This window comes from Pseudophryne corroboree, chromosome 2, assembly GCF_028390025.1.
Source record: "Pseudophryne corroboree isolate aPseCor3 chromosome 2, aPseCor3.hap2, whole genome shotgun sequence".
Lineage (NCBI taxonomy): Eukaryota > Metazoa > Chordata > Amphibia > Anura > Myobatrachidae > Pseudophryne > Pseudophryne corroboree.
The window spans coordinates 274496869-274520613 of record NC_086445.1 but is presented as its reverse complement, the minus strand read 5'-3'; the positions used below and the strand labels follow the sequence as shown (position 1 = coordinate 274520613).

The 23745-nt window shown below is 45.0% G+C and overlaps 1 protein-coding gene across 3 annotated transcripts in view; it reads left to right on the top strand.

Moving 5' to 3' along the window:
• The window catches only part of COG3 (component of oligomeric golgi complex 3), a 251481-nt gene that overhangs the window by 222065 nt on the left and 5671 nt on the right, over positions 1-23745 (top strand). For all 3 annotated transcript variants that reach the window (XM_063952822.1, XM_063952821.1, XM_063952823.1), the window contains 4 exons: positions 8605-8693; positions 8793-8927; positions 16002-16077; positions 21141-21268. In XM_063952822.1, coding sequence (XP_063808892.1) covers positions 8605-8693; positions 8793-8927; positions 16002-16077; positions 21141-21268 — 428 coding nt within the window. The remainder of the gene's footprint in view (positions 1-8604; positions 8694-8792; positions 8928-16001; positions 16078-21140; positions 21269-23745) is intronic.

The following is a 23745-nucleotide window of genomic DNA, read 5'->3' as shown; positions in this document are numbered from 1 at the left end:
TATACCGACACCCGGATCCTGAGCGGTGAATATCCCAGCAGGGACTATTCCCACTTGTGGTTGTCCACGACACCCATAGAGTGGGAATAGAACCTGTGGCCAGCCAGCATGGCAAGCACAGCGAGCTCGCAAGGGGCTTTGTTGTGCATGACCACCCCCCTCCCTTTGCTGGCCATCTAAAAGTCGGGATTCTGCCGTCGGTATTGTGAACGGCAATCTCCCAGCTGCCAGTCGTACGAACCCAACCCCTTATACATCATGCTACTGAAATATCATGTGTAACAAGTATTAAAGGTGTCTTCCACTTTAAATCTTTAAGTTAGTACCTCTACTATCAGTTGTGCTTGGCAAAGAACTGGCATTGACATATAGCCAGTTCTCTCTGTCGATGGTCCGTGCCACCAATTAGGCCTCTGCGAAGCAGGAGCAATGTGATGCAGTGGTGGTAAGGGAAAGCGAGGAGACATGCCATTTGGTACCACCACCAAAATGCTGTTTTTGTAAAGGCGAGAGTTTATTTAAATTGAAATATAAATTGTTAATGTCTTACTTCACTCACTTTTCTGTAAATAATATAAATTAACGTTATTAATGGCATGACTTAGACATCTGTGTCGTATCCTAACAATCTCTATAATGTTATGATGTGCATTTAGTTTAATGTTTGCTGTCCTTACATGAGAGTACTTATGCATGCTTTTAACCTTAGCAGAATATTGGACACGAGAAATATTGGCTGATCAGGGATACTCGATTGCATATACAGCAATGTGTAATCATTTTATTACATTAGTAGTCACATCTTTGTAACACTTCTTGGCAGAATTTAAAGGTTCATATTCTTAATTATTAATATTTTTTTTTTATTTAAAGAATATATTATGCTTAGGGACTACTGGAAGTACAATGATTTTATAAATATGGCTGTTTTTTTAGAATTAAAACAATTGTAGATTATTATGTGTTCACTGTTGTGCATTCAGCAGATACTTCTGTTTAAAATGTGTAATTATAAATGTCTACTGGGAGCTGATATTTCTCATACGTCCTAGAGGATGCTGGGGACTCCCAAAGGACCATGGGGTATAGACGGATCCGCAGGAGCCTGGGCACACTATAAAGACTTAAACTGGGTGTGAACTGGATCCTCCCTCTATGCCGCTCCTCCAGACCTCAGTTAGACTTTGTGCCCAGGAGTGATGGGTCACACACTAGGGGAGCTCTCCTGAGTTTCTCTAAAAGACTTTGTTAGGTTTTTTATTTTCAGGCAGACCTGCTGGCTACAGGCTCCCTGCATCATGGGAGTGAGGGGAGAGAATCAGGACCCACTTCTTCTTAGTTTAAAGGCTCTGCTTCTCGGCTACTGGACACCATTAGCTCCAGAGGGTTCGATCACTTGGTGCGCCTAGCTGCTTGTTCCTGGAGCCACGCTGTCAATCCCCTCACAAAAGCCAGAAGAAAGAAGCCCGGTGAGTATTGGAAGAAAGAAGACTTCAGTGACGGCAGAAGACTTCAGTAACGGAGGTAACAGCAGCAGTAGGGCTGCGCTCCATGCTCCCACACACCAACGTCTCTGGCAGGGTGCAGGGCGCTGGGGGGGAGCGCCCTGGGGGCATGTTGCTGACGGTCTATAAGGCTGGCGGGGGACATATTACGGTGCCTGGGCACAGCGTATGTTCACCCCGCCAGCGTGTCGCAGGGGGGAGAGACAGCGGTAGCGCTGCGCTCCCGGCTCCCGCTCTTTCCATCACCTGCAGGGTGCAGGGCGCTGGGGGGGGAGCGCCCTGGGCAGCATTTAATAAAATCAGTAATATCACTGGCGGGGGGACATACTTCGGTGCCCACCCCGCCAGTGCGCCGTGAACGGGAGGGAGCAGCAGCGGTAGCGCTGCGCTCCCGGCTCCCGCACTCCACCGGGCGTGCAGGGCTCTGGGGGGGAGCGCCCTGGGTAACATTTAAAAAATGTAATCACTGACGGGGGGGGGACACATGCTTCGGCGCCCGCCCCGCCAGTGCGCCGCGAACGGGAGGGGGAGGCAGCGGTAGCGCTGCGCTCTCTGTTTCCGCTCCCTGTCGGCCTTGATAAAAGTATCCCGGGCGGGGGAACATACCCGGACACCAGGTGTCTTCGCCCCGCCGGGAGACCGCAGCGTGCACGCTGCGGTCCATAGCTCCCACACACCAACGGCTTCCGTGGGTGCAGGGCGCAGGAGGGGCGCCCTGGGCTGCGTTGGGACAAAAAGTAAGTTATACAGGGGGTTACCCCCTGTATATAGAGTCCCCAGCTAGTTTTAGGGGGTTATATATTTATATTTAATTGAGCGGGCTTAAGCGCACCGGGAGGGGGCCCGAGCTTAGCCCTCACAGAGGAGTCGGCGCCATTTTCCTCAGGTCCCCACCAGGATTTACTGTATAGTAAGAAGGAGGGGGGGCACAGAGTGTTTAATGCTATATGGGTGTCATATAGCATTATGTTTAATAATGGACGCATAATCCTTGTTGTGATACATAAACTCACTGTTTCCCTGTGTTTTACCCACTATCGGTTAGTCGACATATGTCGACAGGTGTTAGGGCTTTGTCACAAGCTGCTGTGGGGATAACTGTCGGCTTCGCCGACGCTTGGCGGTACTTGATTCCAAAAAAATTAAGTATTAGGTTGGTTTTGTGTGCTTGAAAACAAGTCAACGCGCTAGGGGAGACACAGTTGTTGGTGGATGCCCTGTCGGCATCAACGGTATTTCCGGGATAGAAAAATGAACAGGCGGTTATTGCCTTGTACCTGTATTGGTATATATATATATATATATATATATATATATATATATATATATATTTATAGGTATATGTGGGGGGAGTGTTATTGAAATTGTATATGTATACTTCCCTCAGACCCCTCGGGGTTCTAAGATTATTATTATTTTTTGACCGCTTACTACTCCTTGCTGTCGACATTTACTCAGTTTCTGTTGACCATAACGTTCCTTGTAGATCCACATCGGGGGCACGTCAGTACATGGTCATACACATTCACAACACATTGCTGGGACCTGACCGGTCTGAACAATCCACTTGCGTATAGGTTATATCTATATGTATATATATATGTAGATATATATTTATATATGCATGGTTAGGATATGTGTGTTTTATTGTGTATTACATTATGTATATCCATGAATGCTGAAATAATGGTATTCTTCTCATGTGCTGATCGCTCTGTTGATTAAGCTCTAGATTGGCCGTGACGAGTTGGTTTTCGATCCTCTCAAGGAGTCCGAATATTATTCTCTTCCCGACGCGGAGAGAACATTACGACAGTCAACTCCTGGTCGACGCAGAGCCGGTCGCAAAGGATCATACACAGAAAGCTAAGTGATATTTTATTTCTATACTTTGGCCTTATTTGCATTGCATGCACATGAGGGAGGGTTGTATTCGGGTAGGCATCCGATAGAATTACCCTACCCAGAGTGGGTAAACTTGCTTATGTTGTTTCTACTTATAACATTGCAGCAGGCTGCCGCGTGACAGCAGGAGGTGTAGCCGGGAAAATGCTGAGGTTGTCTCCGAGAGATACTCGGGGGAGGTATACAGCTGTTTGGTGAGCCCTCTGTTCAGTCACTCTCGGCGGATACACCTGGTAAGTCTACCTTCGTGAGTTAGCCTCCTTCACAACGGTTGGTGACGCATTCTTTTGTGTGATGCAGTCGTTTTAACCGGTTCGATACCGTGCTTTTTTCCTTTCTGTGCAGACAGTGGAAGGTTGGAAGGTAAGAGTTCTGCAGCCTTGGTAGGTTCGCAGAAGTGGATGTCGTTTTCTGTTTCCAACACATCCACCACTTGTCGCTGAGTCTATCTGGCTAGTTCCCACTCCGGTGAGCGCTAGTCTAAAAATTTCAGTTAGTCCAGTGAGTTATTTATAGAATCAAAAGGGGGAGCATTCTGAGTTACGGTTGTTCCCCTTACTGTTTTTTCTAATGGATCTTGCCGTTCTCCTTTGGTTGGGGAAGTAGTACGCTACGTCATACAGAGGTGCGTCAGGTTCAGGACATTGTCCGGTTGTCCCTGTATAAAGGTGCAAATCGTTGTTTCTCTCTGACTGTTCTTCGACACAGGGATTGGCTGTTGTTCCCACCGACACAGTTGTCGGAGGTGGGTTTCAGAGTAGATACTGCCCGGTTAATGTTCGGGGTTTTTTCCTGTGGAAAGAGGTCGGAGGATACATAGTTGGATCAGCTTTGCTGGGACACTTCATCAATATGTTCTGTTACTAAAACAGATGGGTGCGGCCTACGAGGCCTGTTTTTGTGAGTACGTCTACTGCTAGAGTGGCTTTCAAGGGGCCAGTTGAAATTGTGGTCCGCGTTTCACCTGCACATGCATCGGAATATAATCCTAAAGGCCAGGACATCACTCCTGTGGTGTCTGCTCGGTTCTCTCCTTTTAGAGGGATGAAGGTTCGGGATCCAAGGTTAGATCCTGGTATCCGTGCATAACGATCTCCGAGGCTGGGGAGCAGGCCTTGCAAGGGACGTATTTCCAGAGGTTAAGGTTAAGTTGGAAAGCTTGTCTGCAATAAGCTTTCTTGAATTAAAAGATATTTTCGACGAACGTATTCTTCGTGTTCGGCCCATGTTAGTTCTGCCAGACCACTTATCAGCAATGGCGTGAGTAAGCCGCTATGACGGAACAAGGAGAAAAGCGGCAATGGCAGAAGATGCACAGTTTTGCCGGGGGGGGGCAAAAAGTCTGGTAGTATTCGTTCCGGTGGTTGGCGAAGGAGAAATAGATTTCCTCTGCTGACGCGATCTCCATCCGGGGAAAAATTCAGTCATCGTCGAGAAGTTTTCACAGACGTGATAACTTTTGTGGAGGGTCGCAATTGGTCATGTTGGTGTCTCGCTTCAACGAGAAGGCTCAGGCAAGGGACACCCTCGTGACACCGTGGGTGTTTTTAGTCGGTCTATGTGGCCTCTCCTATTTCATTTTTTCGGAAGGTGATGAACGTAAGAAGAGCATAGGTTCAGGCGATCCTCTCGGATCTGATTTAGCCAAGGAGGTTTTGCTATCCAGTTTTTTCATGATTTGCTCATGGGAGTTTCCTGCCCTCTTCCTTTACGTGAGGAACTGTTACAACTAGATCAGGGCGTGTATCAACACTTACTGCGTCTGACGGCGTGGCGGTTAAATGCCATATTCTAAGCCAGAAGTATGTTCTCAGTGAAGCCGTTTCCTCAATGTTTCAGGCTAGGACAGAAGTAACGGCAAAGCCTTTCCGCCGTGGTTGGCGTATTTCTGTGTCTTGGTGTGAATCCAGGATGGTTTCTACGGAAGACTTTCTGCTAGGTCGTTCTTATCCATACTTACAAGCCATTGTGGATGCAGGCCTACAGTTGGGCTCCATTTCGGGGCAGTATGGCCTTATTATTTTCTAAAAAAAAAAAGAAAAGAAATTTCTCTCTTGGAAAGTGGTCATGCTATTGGCTTTGGCGTCCGTAAGGTGGGTGTCGGACGTGGTGGGTTTGTCTCACAAGAGCCTTGTTTGATCTTCCAGGTAGACAGAGAGGACTTGTGAACTCGGATTGTAGTTCTACCAAAGAGTGGTTTCTGGGTTTCGCAGAAAACAGTCTATTTTTGATGCCGGTGGTTCCTTCGGCATTAGCTGATTCAAAGTCTTTCGGTGTTACCGGGGATTTGAATATTTAGGTTGCCAATTTGGCTCAGTTGGGAGAAATAGAGGCTCTGTTTCTCCGGTATGCTCCCAACATGCTTGGGGCGACTGCAGTATGCTGTTTGTTACACGCTGAATCTGTGATACGATTTGGCATGTTGTTCGATGCTTGGATTGCCGTGACCGAAGTCGGTGGAAGCCCATTCTACTGGAAAGATGGGCTCTTCTTGGGCGGATGCCCGAGGAGTCTAGGCGGTTCAACTTTGCCGAGCGGATTATTGGTCGGGATAAAACGCTTTTGCTATGCTCTACGAGTTTGATACCATGATTGTTGGGGACCTTTTTGTTTGCTCATTCGGTGCTGCAGAGTCGTCCGCACTCTCCCGCCCGTTTTGGAGCTTTGGTATAAACCCCATGGTCCTTTTGGAGTCCCCAGCATCCTCTAGGACGTATGAGAAAATAGGATTTTGGTACCTACCGGTAAATCCTTTTCTCTTAGTCCGTAGAGGATGCTGGGCGCCCGTCCCAGTGCGTACGGTGTCTGCAGTTAGTGTTTTTGGTTACACCCTGGTGGTGTGTCTTCTCTGTCAGGCGGTTGCTACCGTTTTTTTCATGCCATGGCATGCGGGGTCTTTTTTTTGCTTATGTGGACACACGGATTGTGTTACATATTCTCTCAGCATCTGGCTGTGCTTTGTTCATGCCGTCGGCTGGTATTCTACTGAATGCCACGTTCTACGGTGTGTTTGAGGTGTGAGCTGGTAGGACACTCACTGTGTTTATAACAATAAATTCTTTCCTTGAAATGTCCATCTCTCCTGGGCACAGTTTTCTAACTGAGGTCTGGAGGAGGGGCATAGAGGGAGGAGCCAGTTCACACCCAGTTTGTCTTTATAGTGTGCCCAGGCTCCTGCGGATCCGTCTATACCCCATGGTCCTTTTGGAGTCCCCATCATCCTCTACGGACTAAGAGAAAAGGATTTACCGGTAGGTACCAAAATCCCATTTTTGTTAAAGCAATACGTGCATAGTATATTTCTGCTTCCTGAACACACTTTTATCTTGTGTGCACGTTTGTTTTAGAATATCCTTTAATTGTAGAATGAGGATTTGTTTAGAGGACTGTGTACACACAGTTCTGTAATCTCAGTTACAGAATAGGGAGTTGGATTAACTGCTTGCTGCATGTTCCCACTGAGCGTCCATCCTTTACAGCTGCCTATATATTAATTATCTCACATCACACAATTAACCAGAACGATAACTTTTTTTTTGCACTTGAACATCAGTGAAACCCTTAGTACGTTTCTGTTGCTGGGGTCATGGGGTAAATATATCCTTTCTGGTGTTTTTACTTGGTTGACAGAAGAAGTGGCTCAATCTTTGCCAAATGGGCAGATTTCTTTGTCAACCAATATGTAATAGAAAAGCGGATGTAAATGGGTGAGTAACACTATGGCTGCTGGAGATCAGTAATACTGTGCAAAATAAAACATTGTAATGAAAAGTCTGAGATTTGTCCTGCACTTTATATCTGGGAGATCAGAATCAGCTTTATTGGCCAGGTGTACTCGCGTACACTAGGAATTTTTTGTGGTACAATGCATTGCCAAGCAGCAACATATAGGGGTAATACATAGCATAAGAAGGGGGAAAAACGTAGCATACATTACAAACATTACACGTATGAGTTGATACTGCACATTGCAACTGTACGATAGACTCAACATATTAGACATATTATACATGTAAAACTAAAAAACGAGGGCTGCTTGGCAGAGCAGCACCGAGGCAGCGGCACCATCTTGAACTCAAACAATGCATGTAACACAGAAGATTTAAGCAATACATCAAAAGATAAACCACACAGACATAAAAAAAAAAAAAAAGCCATGAGCACACAGAAAGCATAATGGATGATTGGTGTAGGCATTTTGGGTAATAATAATAATTTTATTTATATAGCGCTCTTTCTCCAAACAGGACTCAAGGCGCTTTACAGACATCAAAACAATGCACATAATACAGAAGATTAATACAGCAATACACACAGACATAAAAAGGAAAACCTAGAATGCATAGAGTAATCATAATGCAGGATTGGTGAAGGCATTTTGGGTAATAACTTCCATGGGTTGTGTATTCCACCCTCACAGGGTACCAGGTGCGGCAGCCATCTTGGGCGCACTGCGTAGGATTACCCTGGGTGGAATTGTGTATTCTAGTAGTTCTTTTGTAGCTCAGTACACCAGCATAGCAAGACATGAAGGGGCAGTTGGATCATTAGCGCAAGATATGACTTGCAGCTTCCACTCCACTTACGTTCTGGGCTCTGATGTGCATGGGCTTGGTCAGATGTGCATAGGCTGGATCAGATGTGAATTGGGAAGCCACTGGAAAGGTAATGTAGGCAATATTTCTCCTGTGCAATGCAGCCACATGTAGAAGGACCCATGAAGATGATTTAATAAGTATCACGTCACATTGACCATTTCTGGTTATATCAATGTACTGGGGAGGGCGGGGGGGGGGCACAGACGTACAAGAATTTGGACACAGCATTTTAGGCTATGGCTATTTAAAGTGCTATTTGAATGGCATTTTAATAATAAAGCAGACATCTACTGTACACACAGTGAACCTATCCATTTATATACTGGGCCAATATTAAAATACAGCCATGCTGGGCCAATATTAAAATACAGCCACACTGAAGCACAGTGTGCTTCAGTGATGTGCGTAGTTCATAGTAAACTAACTGGCTGCATGCTCATGGCTGTATGTTCAACATAGATAATGGTAGTCTCCACTGTCCTACGGACATATGACCGGTCCGCGTAACAGGCATTTAGTTACATTTCGGGCCAAAGTTCCTAAGTTATTATGGAAATGTTTTTGTCATCGTGCTGTACTCATTCTGTGATTTCTAGATGCTGCATTTAAAATTCTCCATCCAAAGACCGTTCCTCGATTTTTCAGACTAAACAGCAACAATGCCATTCTGGAATTCCTTCTTGAGGTAACTTGTAGTAACTCACTTCAAGTGTAGAGTGCAATATATCATGGCTCTTTACTGTGGCTAGAACTGAACCGAGTTTGTGATTTTCTCTTCTTACAGGGAAGGCCTGAAATAAAAGAACATTATCTTGACTCTAAAAAGGATGTTGATCGTCACCTCAAGACATCTTGTGAGCAGTTCATTCAGCAGCAGAGCAAGATTTTTGTTGACCCATTAGAGGATTTCATGGCAAAGGTAAATTTATGCTTGGCTTCAGAGCCAGATTAAGGGCCACGTGGGTTTTTAGGATGAAAATGATCAAGGTCCTATTTAGAGAAGTGTAGGAGGCGAAACCAGTGCTGTGTGGGTGTGGTCAGTATCATGTGGGCGTGGTCAGTGCCATGTAGGTGTGTTCACCTCCTACACAGTTAGTACTAATGTCCACCTATATACATTAATAATAATAATAATAATAGCACTAGTTAGCACTAATGTTCACCTATATACATAAATAATAATGTCCACCTATATACATAAATAATAATAATAGCACTAGTTAGCACTAATGTCCACCTATATACATAAATAATAATGTCCAACTATATACATAAATAATAATGTCCACCTATATACATAAAAGTAGGAAAAATGCATCATGTGGCCTGCTGCTCACCCTTATGCTGTAATGATGATGGACCTATTTTTATGTGGAGTCCTGCAGCTGTGGTCCCATCCACTCCATTGTTAACCTGGTCATAGGTGGCTTTTACCAAAATCTGGTGCTTTGAGTCGATATAAACTTGTTTTCCATTGCGCTGAGATAGTTCGTCTTCATATTGTAAATTAAATATTTTTGGTTTGGACAAATTGAAAGGTATTTTGCAGAACTAAAGAAGGGAACAAATGGTAGATATACTGAATGTTCTGTATGTGCTCAGTGCTTCCCTTATGTACACAGAACATCAGCTCTTGCCTTGCCACTTTCATTAGACAGCAGGAATAACTCCTGCAGAGTTTAATGGACTGGTTTCCAGGCTACCAATACACTTAATATCTCTTGTGAAAGGACTCACTAACTTTTGCGATTAAAACTTCCCTGTGCAGCTATATATAGAATTACTTTCTCTCCGTCAGGTGTGACTAGCTTTCCTACTGCAGCCAGAAACCATGATATCCTCTTAAATCTAGACTTTTACAGGATTATGTTCCCAAAGCTATTCTGTTCTATGTAAATAGGGCACATTATAGATTTCACAGATCTGGTTTGTATACTCCTGCTGTTTCTTTTAATGTGTACATTTTTGAAGATTTCCTAAATGTCCATTTATATATCCATTTAGAAGATTAACATAAAATTAAAATTGTCAGGATAGTAGATTATTGATGTGTGATACTACTGATTGCAGTCTTCCAGTGTTGTTTGTTATATTGAGCGTAACGTTGACATGGTTGCAATCATGTCCAGTTTCCACCAGGGGGCAGTGAGCTGCCCCAGTATGTTTAGAACCCTTTAGCCAGTATGTTAAAGCTTTGTGCACACGTCCTTTATGTATTTAATCTTTCAGAAATTCAAATTTATTTCTCTGACGTCCTAGTGGATGCTGGGAACTCCGTAAGGACCATGGGGAATAGCGGCTCCGCAGGAGACTGGGCACAAAAGTAAAGCTTTAGGACTACCTGGTGTGCACTGGCTCCTCCCCCTATGACCCTCCTCCAAGCCTCAGTTAGATTTTTGTGCCCGGCCGAGAAGGGTGCACACTAGGGGCTCTCCTGAGCTTCTTAGTGAAAGTTTAGTTTTAGGTTTTTTATTTTCAGTGAGACCTGCTGGCAACAGGCTCACTGCATCGAGGGACTAAGGGGAGAAGAAGCGAACTCACCTGCGTGCAGAGTGGATTGGGCTTCTTAGGCTACTGGACACCATTAGCTCCAGAGGGACCGAACACAGGCCCAGCCTCGGAGCTCGGTCCCAGAGCCGCGCCGCCGGCCCCCTTACAGAGCCAGAAGCAAGAAGAGGTCCGGAAAAATCGGCGGCAGAAGACATCCTGTCTTCACCAAGGTAGCGCACAGCACTGCAGCTGTGCGCCATTGCTCCTCAGCACACTTCACACTTCGGTCACTGAGGGTGCAGGGCGCTAGGGGGGGGCGCCCTGAGCAGCAATAAAAACACCTTGGCTGGCGAAAATACATCACATATAGCCCCCAGGGCTATATGGATGAATTTTAACCCCTGCCAGATTCCACAGAAAAACGGGAGAAAAGGCCGCCGAGAAGGGGGCGGAGCCTATCTCCTCAGCACACTGGCGCCATTTTCTCTCACAGCTCCGTTGGAGGGAAGCTCCCTGGCTCTCCCCTGCAGTTACTACACTACAGAAAGGGGTTAAAAAAGAGAGGGGGGGCACTAATTAGGCGCAGTATAACAATACAGCAGCTATAAGGGGAAAAACACTTATATAAGGTTATTCCTGTATATATATATATAGCGCTCTGGTGTGTGCTGGCATACTCTCCCTCTGTCTCCCCAAAGGGCTAGTGGGGTCCTGTCCTCTATCAGAGCATTCCCTGTGTGTGTGCTGTGTGTCGGTACGTTGTGTCGACATGTATGAGGAGGAAAATGAGGTGGAGGCGGAGCAATTGCCTGTAACAGAGATGTCACCCCCTAGGGAGTCGACACCTGAGTGGATGAGCTTATGGAAGGAATTATGTGACAGTGTCAGCTCTTTACAAAAGATTGATGACATGAGACAGCCGGCGACTCAGCCTGTGCCTGTCCAGGTGTCTCAAAAGCCATCTGGGGCTCTAAAACGCCCGTTACCGCAGATGGCAGATGCCGACACGGATACTGACTCCAGTGTCGACGATTAAGAGACGAATGTGACTTCCAGAAGGGCCACACGTTACATGATTGAGGCTATGGAAAATGTTTTTACACATTTCTGATAATACCAGTACCACTAAAAAGGGTATTATGTTGGGTGAGAAAAAACTGCCGGTAGTTTTTCCTGCATCTGAGGAATTAAATGAAGTGTGTGATGATGCGTGGGTTTCCCCCGATAAAAACTGTTAATTCCTAAAAAGTTATTAGCATCATACCCCTTCCCGCCAGAGGATAGGGCACGTTGGGAAACACCCCTTAGGGTGAATAAAGCGCTCACACGCTTGTCTAAACAGGTGGCACTACCGTCCCCGGATACGGCCGCCCTTAAGGAACCTGCTGACAGAAAGCAGTAAAATATCCTAAAATGTATATACACTCACACGGGTGTGATACTGCGACCAGCAATCGCCTCAGCCTGGATGTGCAGTGCTGGGGTGGCTTGGTCGGATTCCCTGACTGACATTATTGATACCCTAGATAGGGACAGTATATTACTAACTATAGAGCATTTAAAAGATGCATTTCTGTATATGCGTGATGCACAGAGGGATATTTGCCGACTGGCATCAAGAGTAAGTGCGCTGTCCATTTCTGCCAGAAGAGGGTTATGGACAAGACAGTGGTCAGGTGATGCTGATTCCAAAAGGCATATGGAAGTATCGCCTTATAAAAGGGAGGAGTTATTTGGGGTAGGTCTAACAGACCTGGTGGCCACGGCAACAGCTGAAAAATCCACATTTTTACCCCAGGTAGCTTCTCAACCTAAGAAGACGCCGTATTATCAGGCGCAGTCCTTTCGGCCCCATAAGGGCAAGCGGGCAAAAGGCGCCTCATTTCTGCCCCGTGGCAGAGGGAGAGGAAAAAGGCTGCAGCAAACAGCCAATTCCCAGGAACAAAAGCCCTCTCCCGCCTCCGCAAAGTCCTCAGCATGACGCTGGGGCTTTACAAGCGGTCTCAGGCACGGTGGGGGCCCGTCTCAAGAAATTCGAGACGTCTCCCCCTCGCCGTTTCATAAAGTCTGCTTTACCGACGTCTCCCTCAGACAGGGAGACAGTATTGCAAGCCATTCACAGGCTGTATTCCCAGCAGGTGATAATCAAGGTACCCCTCCTGCAACAGGGAATGGGGTACTATTCCACACTATTTGTGGTACCGAAGCCGGACGGCTCGGTGAGACCAATTTTAAATCTAAAATCCTTGAACACTTACATACAAAGGTTCAAATTCAAGATTGAGTCACTCAGAGCAGTGATTGCAAACCTGGAAGAAGGGGACTATATGGTCTCTCTGGACATCAAAGATGTTTGCCTACATGTCCCAATTTACCCTTCTCCAAGGGTACCTCAGGTTTGTGGTACAGAACTGTCACTATCAGTTTCAGACGCTGCCGTTTGGATTGTCCACGGCACCCCGGGTCTTTACCAAGGTAATGGCCGAAATGATGATACTCCTTCGAAAGAAGAGAGTTTTAGTTATCCCTTACTTGGACGATCTCCTGATAAGGGCAAGATCCAGGGAACAGTTGGAAGTCGGGGTAGCACTATCTCAGATAGTGCTGCGGCAGCACGGTTGGATTCTCAATATTCCAAAATCGCAGCTGATCCCGACGACACGCCTTCTATTCCTAGGGATGATCCTGGACACAGTCCAGAAAAAGGTGTTTTCTCCCGGAGGAGAAAGCCAGGGAGTTATCCGAACTAGTCAGAAACCTCCTAAAACCAGGCCAAGTGTCAGTGCATCAGTGCACAAGGGTCCTGGGAAAAATGGTGGCTTCCTACGAAGCAATTCCATTCGGCAGATTCCACGCAAGAACTTTCCAGTGGGACCTGCTGGACAAATGGTCCGGATCGCATCTTCAGATGCATCAGCGGATAACCCTGTCACCAAAGACAAGGGTGTCTCTCCTGTGGTGGTTGCAGAGTGCTCATCTTCTAGAGGGCCGCAGATTCGGCATTCAGGACTGGGTCCTGGTGACCACGGATGCCAGCCTGCGAGGCTGGGGAGCAGTCACACAGGGAAGAAATTTCCAGGGCTTGTGGTCAAGCCTGGAGACATCACTTCACATAAATATTTTGGAGCTAAGGGCCATTTACAATGCCCTAAGCCAAGCAAGACCTCTGCTTCAAGGTCAGCCGGTGCTGATCCAGTCGGACAACATCACGGCAGTCGCCCACGTAAACAGACAGGGCGGCACAAGAAGCAGGAGGGCAATGGCAGAAGCTGCAAGGATGTTTCGCTGGGCGGAAAATCATGTGATAGCACTGTCAGCAGTGTTAATTCCGGGAGTGGACAACTGGGAAGCAGACTTCCTCAGCAGGCACGACCTCCACCCGGGAGAGTGGGGACTTCACCCAGAAGTCTTCCACATGATTGTAAACCATTGGGAAAAACCAAAGGTGGACATGATGGCGTCCCGCCTAAACAAAAAATTGGACAGGTATTGCGCCAGGTCAAGGGACCCTCAGGCAATAGCTGTGGACGCTCTGGTAACACCGTGGGTGTACCAGTCAGTGTATGTGTTCCCTCCTCTTCCTCTCATACCAAAAGTACTGAGAATTCTAAGACGGAGGGGAGTAAGAACTATACTCGTGGCTCCGGATTGGCCAAGAAGGACTTGGTACCCGGAACTTCAAGAGATGCTCACGGAGGACCCGTGGCCTCTACCTCTAAGAAGGGACCTGCTCCAGCAAGGACCCTGTCTATTCCAAGACTTACCGCAGCTGCGTTTGACGGCAGGGCGGTTGAACGCCGGATCCTGAAGGAAAAAGGCATTCCGGATGAAGTCATCCCTACCCTGGTCAAGCCAGGAAGGATGTAACCGCAAAGCATTATCACCGCATTTGGCGAAAATATGTTGCGTGGTGCGAGGCCAGTAAGGCCCCGATGGAGGAATTTCAACTAGGTCGATTCCTGCATTTCCTGTAAACAGGAGTTTCTATGGGCCTAAAATTGGGGTCCATTAAGGTTCAAATTTCGGCCCTGTCAATTTTCTTCCAGAAAGAACTAGCTTCACTACCTGAAGTTCAGACGTCTGTAAAAGGGGTACTGCATATACAGCCTCCCTTTGTGCCTCCAGTGGCACCTTGGGATCTCAATGTAGTTTTGGGGTTCCTAAAGTCACATTGGTTTGAACCACTTGAATCTGTGGAGTTAAAATATCTCACATGGAAAGTGGTCATGTTGTTGGCCCTGGCCTCGGCCAGGCACGTGTCAGAATTGGCGGGCTTTATCCTGTAAAAGCCCTTATCTGATCTTCCATTCAGACAGGGCGGAATTGAGGACTCGTCCTCATTTTCTCCCTAAGGTGGTTTCAGGGTTTCATCTGAACCAACCTATTGTGGTACCTGCGGCTACTAGTGACTTGGAGGACTCCAAGTTGTTGGACGTAGTCAGGGCCTTGAAAATATATGTTTCCAGGACGGCTGGAGTCAGGAAATCTGACTCGCTGTTTATCCTGTATGCACCCAACAAGCTGGGTGCTCCTGCTTCTAAGCAGACTATTGCTCGTTGGAATTGTAGTACAATTCAGCTTGCACATTCTGTGGCAGGCCTGCCACAGCCAAAATCTGTAAAAGGCCATTCCACAAGGAAGGTGGGCTCATCTTGGGCGGCTGCCCGAGGGGTCTCGGCGTTACAACTTTGCCGAGCAGCTACTTGGTCAGAGGCAAACATGTTTGCTAAATTCTACAAATTTGATACCCTGGCTGAGGAGGACCTGGAGTTCTCTCATTCGGTGCTGCAGAGTCATCCGCACTCTCCCGCCCGTTTGGGAGCTTTGGTATAATCCCCATGGTCCTTACGGAGTTCCCAGCATCCACTAGGACGTCAGAGAAAATAAGAATTTACTTACCGATAATTCTATTTCTCGTAGTCCGTAGTGGATGCTGGGCGCCCATCCCAAGTGCGGATTGTCTGCAATGCTTGTACATAGTTATTGTTACAAAAATTGGGTTATTATTGTTGTGAGCCATCTTTTCAGAGGCTCCTCTGTTATCATGCTGTTAACTGGGTTCAGATCACAGGTTGTACGGTGTGATTGGTGTGGCTGGTATGAGTCTTACCCGGGATTCAAAATCCTTCCTTATTGTGTACGCTCGTCCGGGCACAGTATCCTAACTGAGGCTTGGAGGAGGGTCATAGAAGGAGGAGCCAGTGCACACCAGGTAGTCCTAAAGCTTTACTTTTGTGCCCAGTCTCCTGCGGAGCCGCTATTCCCCATGGTCCTTACGGAGTTTCCAGCATCCACTGCGGACTACGAGAAATAGAATTATCGGTAAGTAAATTCTTATTTTAATCATGATACATCGAATATCTCACAAAACATTAAATGATGTTACTTTTACACTACTTACATCTGTTTACATTTCTTTAATTCTAGACATTGGTCATATTAACAGCTCTGACACAGTGCCCCGTGCCCAGGACTGATTTCTAATGTTAAGTCTCTTGTTTAGGTGACTGCATTGAAAACGATGGCTAACCAGGGTGGCCCAAAGTACAGCTTATCACAGCAGCCATGGGCACAGCCAGGTGTGTGACATATCATTTCTTGTATACAGTCACTATACAGACTTGTGCTGATGCTAGTGCTACATGTGACATATCATTCCTGCTATACAGTCACTATACAGAAGTGTGCTGATGCTAGTGTTACATGTGATATATCGTTCCTGCTATACAGTCACTATACAGACGTGTGACATATCATTCCTTGTATACAGTCACTATACAAACGTGCTGATGCTAGTGCTTTATGTGTGACATATTCCTGTTATACAGTCATTATACAGACGTGTGCTGGAGCTAGTTTTACATGTGTGACACATACTTGCCTACCCTCTCAGAAAGGCCGGGAGGCTCCTGAAAATCAGGTGTCCTTGCCTGCCCCCGGAAAGGTGGGCAAGTCTCCCACAGCGCCGCAGCTCCCCTGTACCCCCCTCGGCTGCCACTTACAGAGAACAAGTGGGCGGTCCTAGGAGACCCGATGACGCGATTCATGCTGAAACGCGTCATCGTAGCCCCACTTTCTGCTGTACAATGCCTGTAATAGCAGCACTGTATAGCGGCCCCCTATGTCATGTCACACCCGCCTCCTGCTGCGCCGAGCTGCCTGTCCTCTCCCAGAGGTGGCAGGCAGAAAGTCTGCAACCCTGGTGTGACCTCATTCCTGCTGTACAGACTTGTGCTGATACTAGTCCTACATGTGTGGCATATCATTCCTTGCATACAGTTACTATACAGATGTATGCTAATGCAAGTGCAACATATCATGTCCTCTATGCAGTAACTATGCAGACATGTGGGGCGTATGGAATGTCCCACCAAAATCAGGACTGTTGGGAGGTATTCGTTTTAGAGCTCAATAAAACGAAGGGGGGTATCCAATTAGGTGTGATGATACACCGGGAGTGAAAAACTAGAGTTTTTAGCAATTTTTCCCGTTGTTTTACCATTATTTTTTTTACGGGGTATCCAGTTAGATCTCTCATAAAAAATACTGTTTCTTGTGAAAACACAGCTTCCACACACTTTCGATACTGCAGCCCCGAAAAGCCAGCGTTTATCTGGGAATTTTTTTCGGCCTGCCTGAGACAGGTGAAACAAAATCTCAGATAAGCCTGCGGCAAGTACTGGCTTATCAAGGCTAATAAGATAGCCCCTGGCGAAGCAATTACCTGCTGTCTATGTCCACAGGTAATTTGCATACCACCCTTACAATATTAATACTAACATGCCCGTCTAGTAATGTCCCAGTTAATATGGATAGAATAGGAAGAATGGGAGGAGGGGTAGCAATGTATGTGAAAAAAAGCATAAATGCTACTTTAATACAAAATATTGAAGACAAAACTGAGGCCCTATGGGTCACCATAGAAACCGCAGAGAAGGACATTATTTGCATTGGGGTGATCTATAGACCACCAGGCCAGGGGCAGGATTTGGACAGGAACCTATTGTTGGACATCACTAAAATGGCTTTAAAGGGAGAAGTCATAATCATGGGAGACTTTAATTTACCTGATGTAAATTGGGAGGGGTCTTTTGCAAGTTCAGCTACAAGTGGCAAATTTCTACATTCCTTACAGGGAGCATCTCTCAAGCAATTGGTGAGGGAGCCCACTCGCAAAGACTCAATATTAGATCTAATTCTTACAAATGGTGATAGGATATCTGACACATATGTGGGTGAGCACCTGGGATCCAGTGATCATCAAGCAGTATGGTTTAGTATAAAGATAGGATCCAACTCCTGTCACACAAAAACAAAGGTGTTGGATTTTAGAAATGCTGACTTTGCAAAAATGGGGAGATGTTTAAGTGATTCATTGGCAGACTGGAGGAACTTGGAAGAAGTTCAGGAGAGGTGGGAAAAACTGAAAAGTGCAATAGTAAGTGCAACAGACCTTTGTATCAAAAGTGTTAGGAAAAGCACCAGGAAAAGGAAACCAGTGTGGTTCACAAAAGAAGTATCAACTAGTGTGAAGGCAAAAAAGATGGCTTTTAGAAAATACAAACAGACTCAAAATAATAACGACAAAGAGGTGTATCTGGACAGACGGAAGGATGCTAAGAAAGTGATAAGACATGCAAAGGCAGAAGCTGAGGAGAAAATGGCCCAGTCAGTGGATAAAAGGGGCAAAACTTTTATTAAGTATATAAGTGAAAGGAGAAAATCAAATGGAGGAATAATAAGACTTAAGGCATTTGGTGGAGGGAGATAAGGCAATAGCAGATCACCTAAATAATTATTTTTGCTCAGTATTTACTACAGAAGAAGGTATGGGGCCACAGTTAAGTTGCAAGGACATTCATAAAAATCTGGTAGATGAAAGTACATTTACAGAGGAGAAGGTCCTAGCAAAACTTTCAAAACTAAAAGTGGATAAATCAATGGGGCCAGATGGGATACACCCAAGGATACTCAACGAGCTAAAAGATGTGCTGGTTACACCTTTAACAGAATTATTTAACCAGTCTCTAAGTACAGGTGCCATTCCAGAGGACTGGAAAAGAGCAAATGTAGTTCCACTGCACAAGAGTGGAAGCAGGGAAGAAGCAGGCAACTACAGACCAGTAAGCCTTACATCAGTAGTGGGGAAAGTAATGGAAAAACTATTAAAAGAAAGAGTTGTGGAATATCTTAAATCAAACAATTTACAGGATCCAAAACAGCATGGATTTACTGGTGGGAGATCATGCCAAACAAATCTTATTGACTTTTTTGACTCTGTGACGAAAATAACAGATCAAGGGGGAGCTGTAGATGTAGCATATCTTGACTTTAGTAAGGCATTTGACACTGTCCCACATCGCAGACTGCTAAATAAACTTGAAAGCGTGGGGGTGGATTATAAAACAGTTAAATGGATAAGAAACTGCTTGCAGGATAGGAAACAGACAGTTGTAGTTAATGGAGTGCAATCTATGGAGGGAAATGTTACCAGTGGAGTACCTCAGGGATCTGTACTTGGTCCAGTTCTCTTTAATATCTTTGTTGGTGACATTGCAAATGGTATTGAAGGGAAGGTATGCCTTTTTGCAGATGATACAAAGATATGCAACAGAGTAGACACCCCGGGAGGGGTAAAACAAATGATTGATGACCTAGGTAGGCTTGAGAAATGGTCAAGAATGTGGCAACTACAGTTTAATGCTAAAAAATGCAAAATCATGCACTTGGGTCTCAAAAACCCAAAGGCTAAATATAGTATCAAGGGTACTATAATGGAAACTACTGAGGAGGAAAGGGATTTAGGAGTCACTATTTCAAGTGACTTGAAGTCAGGAAAGCAATGCAACAAAGCAATGAGAAAGGCAAGTCAGATGCTTGGTTGCATAGGGAGAGGAATCCGTAGTAGGAAAAAAGAAATGATAATGCCACTGTATAGGTCATCGGTACGGCCCCATCTGGAATACTGTGTCCAGTTCTGGAGACCATATCTCCAGAAGGATATAAATACATTAGAGAGTGTACAAAGAAGGGCAACTAAAATGGTGCATGGTCTACATCACAAAACTTACCCGGAAAGGCTTAAAGATCTTAACATGTATAGTTTGGAGGAGAGAAGGGAAAGGGGGGACATGATAGAAACTTTCAAATATATCAAGGGTCTTAACAAAGTTCAGGACGGAAACATTCTTCAAAGGAAGAGAAGTATTAGAACTCGAGGACATACACTGAGACTGGAAGGGGGGAGGTTCAGGGGAAATTTAAGGAAAAATTACTTCACAGAAAGGGTAGTGGATAAGTGGAATAGCCTCCCATCAGAGGTGGTAGAGGCTAAGACTGTAGAGCAATTTAAACATGCTTGGGATAGGCATATGAATATCCTTACAAAGAATTAAGGTTCACAAAGGGTTGAGATTGCCTAAAGGATAAAAAAAATGGGCAGACTAGTTGGGCCAAGTGGTTCTTATCTGCCGTCAAATTCTATGTTTCTATGCCCCACAGTAGTGCTCCAGTTAATATGCTTCCCAATATACCCCCTCTTGTAATGCCCAATATGCCCCCAATGTTGTAGTGACCCATCCAATATGCCACTACACTTAAGTGCTCTATATGTTATTGCCCCCACAGTAAAATGTTGTTTATATAATACAAGTACAACAGTCTTCACGAGTCCCCAAGCCAGACAAAATCAAAATAATAGACATACCAGTTTTGCTGATATTCTACTATCTCTGTAAGCATATATCCAAAAGGCAGACTAGCAGCAGTGGTTCCCCCCCTGCACGCCAAGGACTGGCCACCTTGTACTGCCTGGAGCTCTGAATTTGGTCTGCCCCCCTGTTCTCCCTCTTTAGCATGGATCCCCTGTGTGGCTGCAATGGTTAAATGTAACCATGCCACCCCCACAGCATCGTACCTTACAGCACTGGCCTCATCCAACAGGAGGCAGACAGATTTTTATTGGGTATTGCTGTCACAAGTAAATGCCAACAGGGGCAGCTTCGGCTACAGCACAGCAAGCCAGTAAGAATCTGCTTTGAATATGGTCACAATTGTGGTTTTGTTAATGAACACAAATTGCACATGCATTTTGAGGCACAACTTCTGACATTTCTGTATCAGCATCTAAAATGATTGTGTCTCTTAAATAAAGAAATTAATATGCAAGTCCGTAATTAGTATACCTGTGCACCAGCCAGGAGACCAGGAAAACCTGCACTGTTAGGCGGTCTCTCATCACTAGGTTCAAAGAACACCATGGTAGAGAATCTTAGGAACTTTTCCTTAATTGGGTTAATTAGCAAAGTAGTTAAACAGCAACCTTTTTTGCAATTGATAGAAACGTCATATTAGCCAACAAAGACTGCCATGCTTCCAGCATTTTTATCCATTCTACAATCTTTTTCACACTGTTCCAGATTCTTTTCTTAGCATTCACCCAGAGAAAGTTCTTTTTAGTCATGAGATTTTATGATCAGAATGCTTCCCCAGACAAGATTATTAATCTTTTATGCCTAAGAGTTAGTTTCCTGGACCCTCTTTTGTGAGGAACGTGTCTTTTACAGGGAGAATTTATTTCTCATATATAATTCTTAAAACTTTTCCTTTATTGCTCATTGTTGAATCTGTCTTTGTTCCTTAGTAAAGATTAATGATCTGGTGTCTTCCACCTACAAGACCATAAAAACAAAACTGCCAGTGACACTTAGGAGCATGTCACTCTATTTAGCTAACAAAGACACAGAATTTATTCTCTTCAAGCCAGTCCGGGTGAGTATATGCTTAGAACAAGCAAAGTAGCATTTCTCATTGCTGTCTGTTTTCTTCTCCTCACTCGTTTTGTTTCTCCTCTTTCTGTTAATTATAATTATTTTGAGATTAGCTGTAGACTGTCGGGGTGATTTACTAAAGCCTTGTATCTCTCAATGCTTTCTCATATAACTGATTGGACAGGGCAGACAACTCTGATTTGCCTGATGGGAGAAATTTCTGGACTTTGGTAGATCAGCTCCCTTAATATTTTAGCTGTGGTCTGACCAAAACCATACCTGACTGTGTATACAGATACTGTGCAATTATAATTATTGCCAAGGTGCGGCACCTGGGTCAAATAAACACACAACAGAAGACTGATCAACCTTTCTGTGCTATTGATGCACTGTATTCAGGGGGATCCGGTCTGAAGATCGACAGTGTCTAGGTCGACAATGTTTAGGTCGACCACTATAGGTCGATAGTCACTAAGTCGACAGGGTCAGAAGGTCGACATGTTCTAGGTCGACATGAGTTTTTTTTTTTTTTTTTAATCTTTTTTTTTTACTTGTTCATACTTCACGATCCACGTGGACTGCGATTGGAACGGTAATCTATGCCGAACGAAGCGGTAGCGGAGCGAGGCACCTTCTCTCGCCATGTGAGGGGACACGGTGCACTAATTGGGGTTCCCGGTCACTCTACGAAGAAGACGACACCAAAAAAACATTAAAAACTCATGTCGACCTTTTGACCTGTCGACCTAGAACATGTCGACCTTCTGACTCTGTCGACCTAGTGACTGTCGACCTATAGTGGTCGACCTAGACACTGTTGATCTAATGATCCACACCCGTATTCAGGATCCAGAAGATAATGTGTGAATGCATGACTTTGCTACTCCAGACGATCACAGATATGTTTGATCCTACTGAACTTGGGATATTAGGGATTCCCTCTTGCTGTCAGTAACCACCTGTTACTGACTCTACACACTGGGCGGGTAACGCTGCCACCCCCAAGCTCCTACACCAACACTTGAAATCGCTTACTTCCACTCTGGCTCCAACCATCTGCACATGAAATCGCCTACTTCTGGGTATGCATGACACACTGCTGCAACACTTCCTGTTGGTGTCAGCTTATTCTCCCTTGTCCCTCACCATGTACCAGTCTCTACAGCAGGCCTGGCCACCCTGTGGCTCTCCAAATGTTGTGAAACTACACATCCCAGCATGCCCTGCCATAGTTTTAGCATTCCCTAATGGCAAAACTGTGGCAAAGCATGATGGGACTTGTAGTTTTACAACAGCTGGAGAGCTACAGGTTGGCCAGGCCTGCTCTACAGGGTAGCTGGAAGAGGGCTTGACCTTGGAGACAATGGGCTAAATTTTTGCTCTATTCTGGTGGTCACAGGAAAAAGATGCAGTTGTCTTAAATGCTAGGGGATATATTTACTAAAAGTAAATTTTTGGTCAATTTAAAACCAGTCAGAATGTAACCAGCATCGCCACAAAATCAACTACAGTGTTTGTATTCCAAATAGCTCATTTACTAAAAGTAGATTTTGAATTCCATTTTAAAATCGCTGGGTGATGTGAGTTCTATTTTAAGTTCTAAATATGTACCCACTGTATTACCCAAAAATGTACCCACCAAAAATGTACCCACTGTATTACCCACAAGCATCTACATTTCTGTGCTAATGTACATATCCATGATTTTTTTTAAATCATTGCTGTGCATTTCAATGTCATGACTTATGCAACCAGAGGTCCCCACATGCTTCTTTCCCATGTTTTTTCCAACATAGTAAAGATTTCAGACAATTCCACATGAATTTAAATCAAATAGAACTGTTTCTGATGGTTCTATTGAAATGAAGAATTTGGGTTAATTTTTGGTTCTATTGAGTTTCTGTTTTTAAATAGACTGTTAGTAAATGAGCTTTTCCTATTGATGTCTATGGGGAAGTACTGATGGGCTATTTGAAGTTCTATTTGTATGTGAAGTCAAATGCACCCCCAAATCACCTCATAATGACCTGAAACTGAAAATCGACCTTTAGTAAATATACCCCAAGGTGTTTATTGCTCAGTGCCCTGAAAAAGACACTTCCCCTTGCAGATGGTGCTTGGGGGTATCACAGCACGCAGATATCAGAAGTATGCTCTTCTCTGACAGTCAGAGGATTACACTCTTTCAGGACTCACAAGCCCTGTTATTATCCCATCCTAACACACACTACCACAGGGGGTAAATCCGCCTAGGTCCCTTAATCAATCACACTATCTCATAAAATGCAAATAAATACATATTTTAGTTTAAATGGGCAAACCTGCAGTATTTCCTCCTTCCATTCATATAACTACCACCCAAACCAGTTTGCTTTCCTAACACACAATCTGATTAAGCATAGAACTGCTTCTTGCATAACCAGCTTCTTAGAAAGTTCCACACAGTAATGTCTTGAAAAACAAAACAAATTGGTTTTA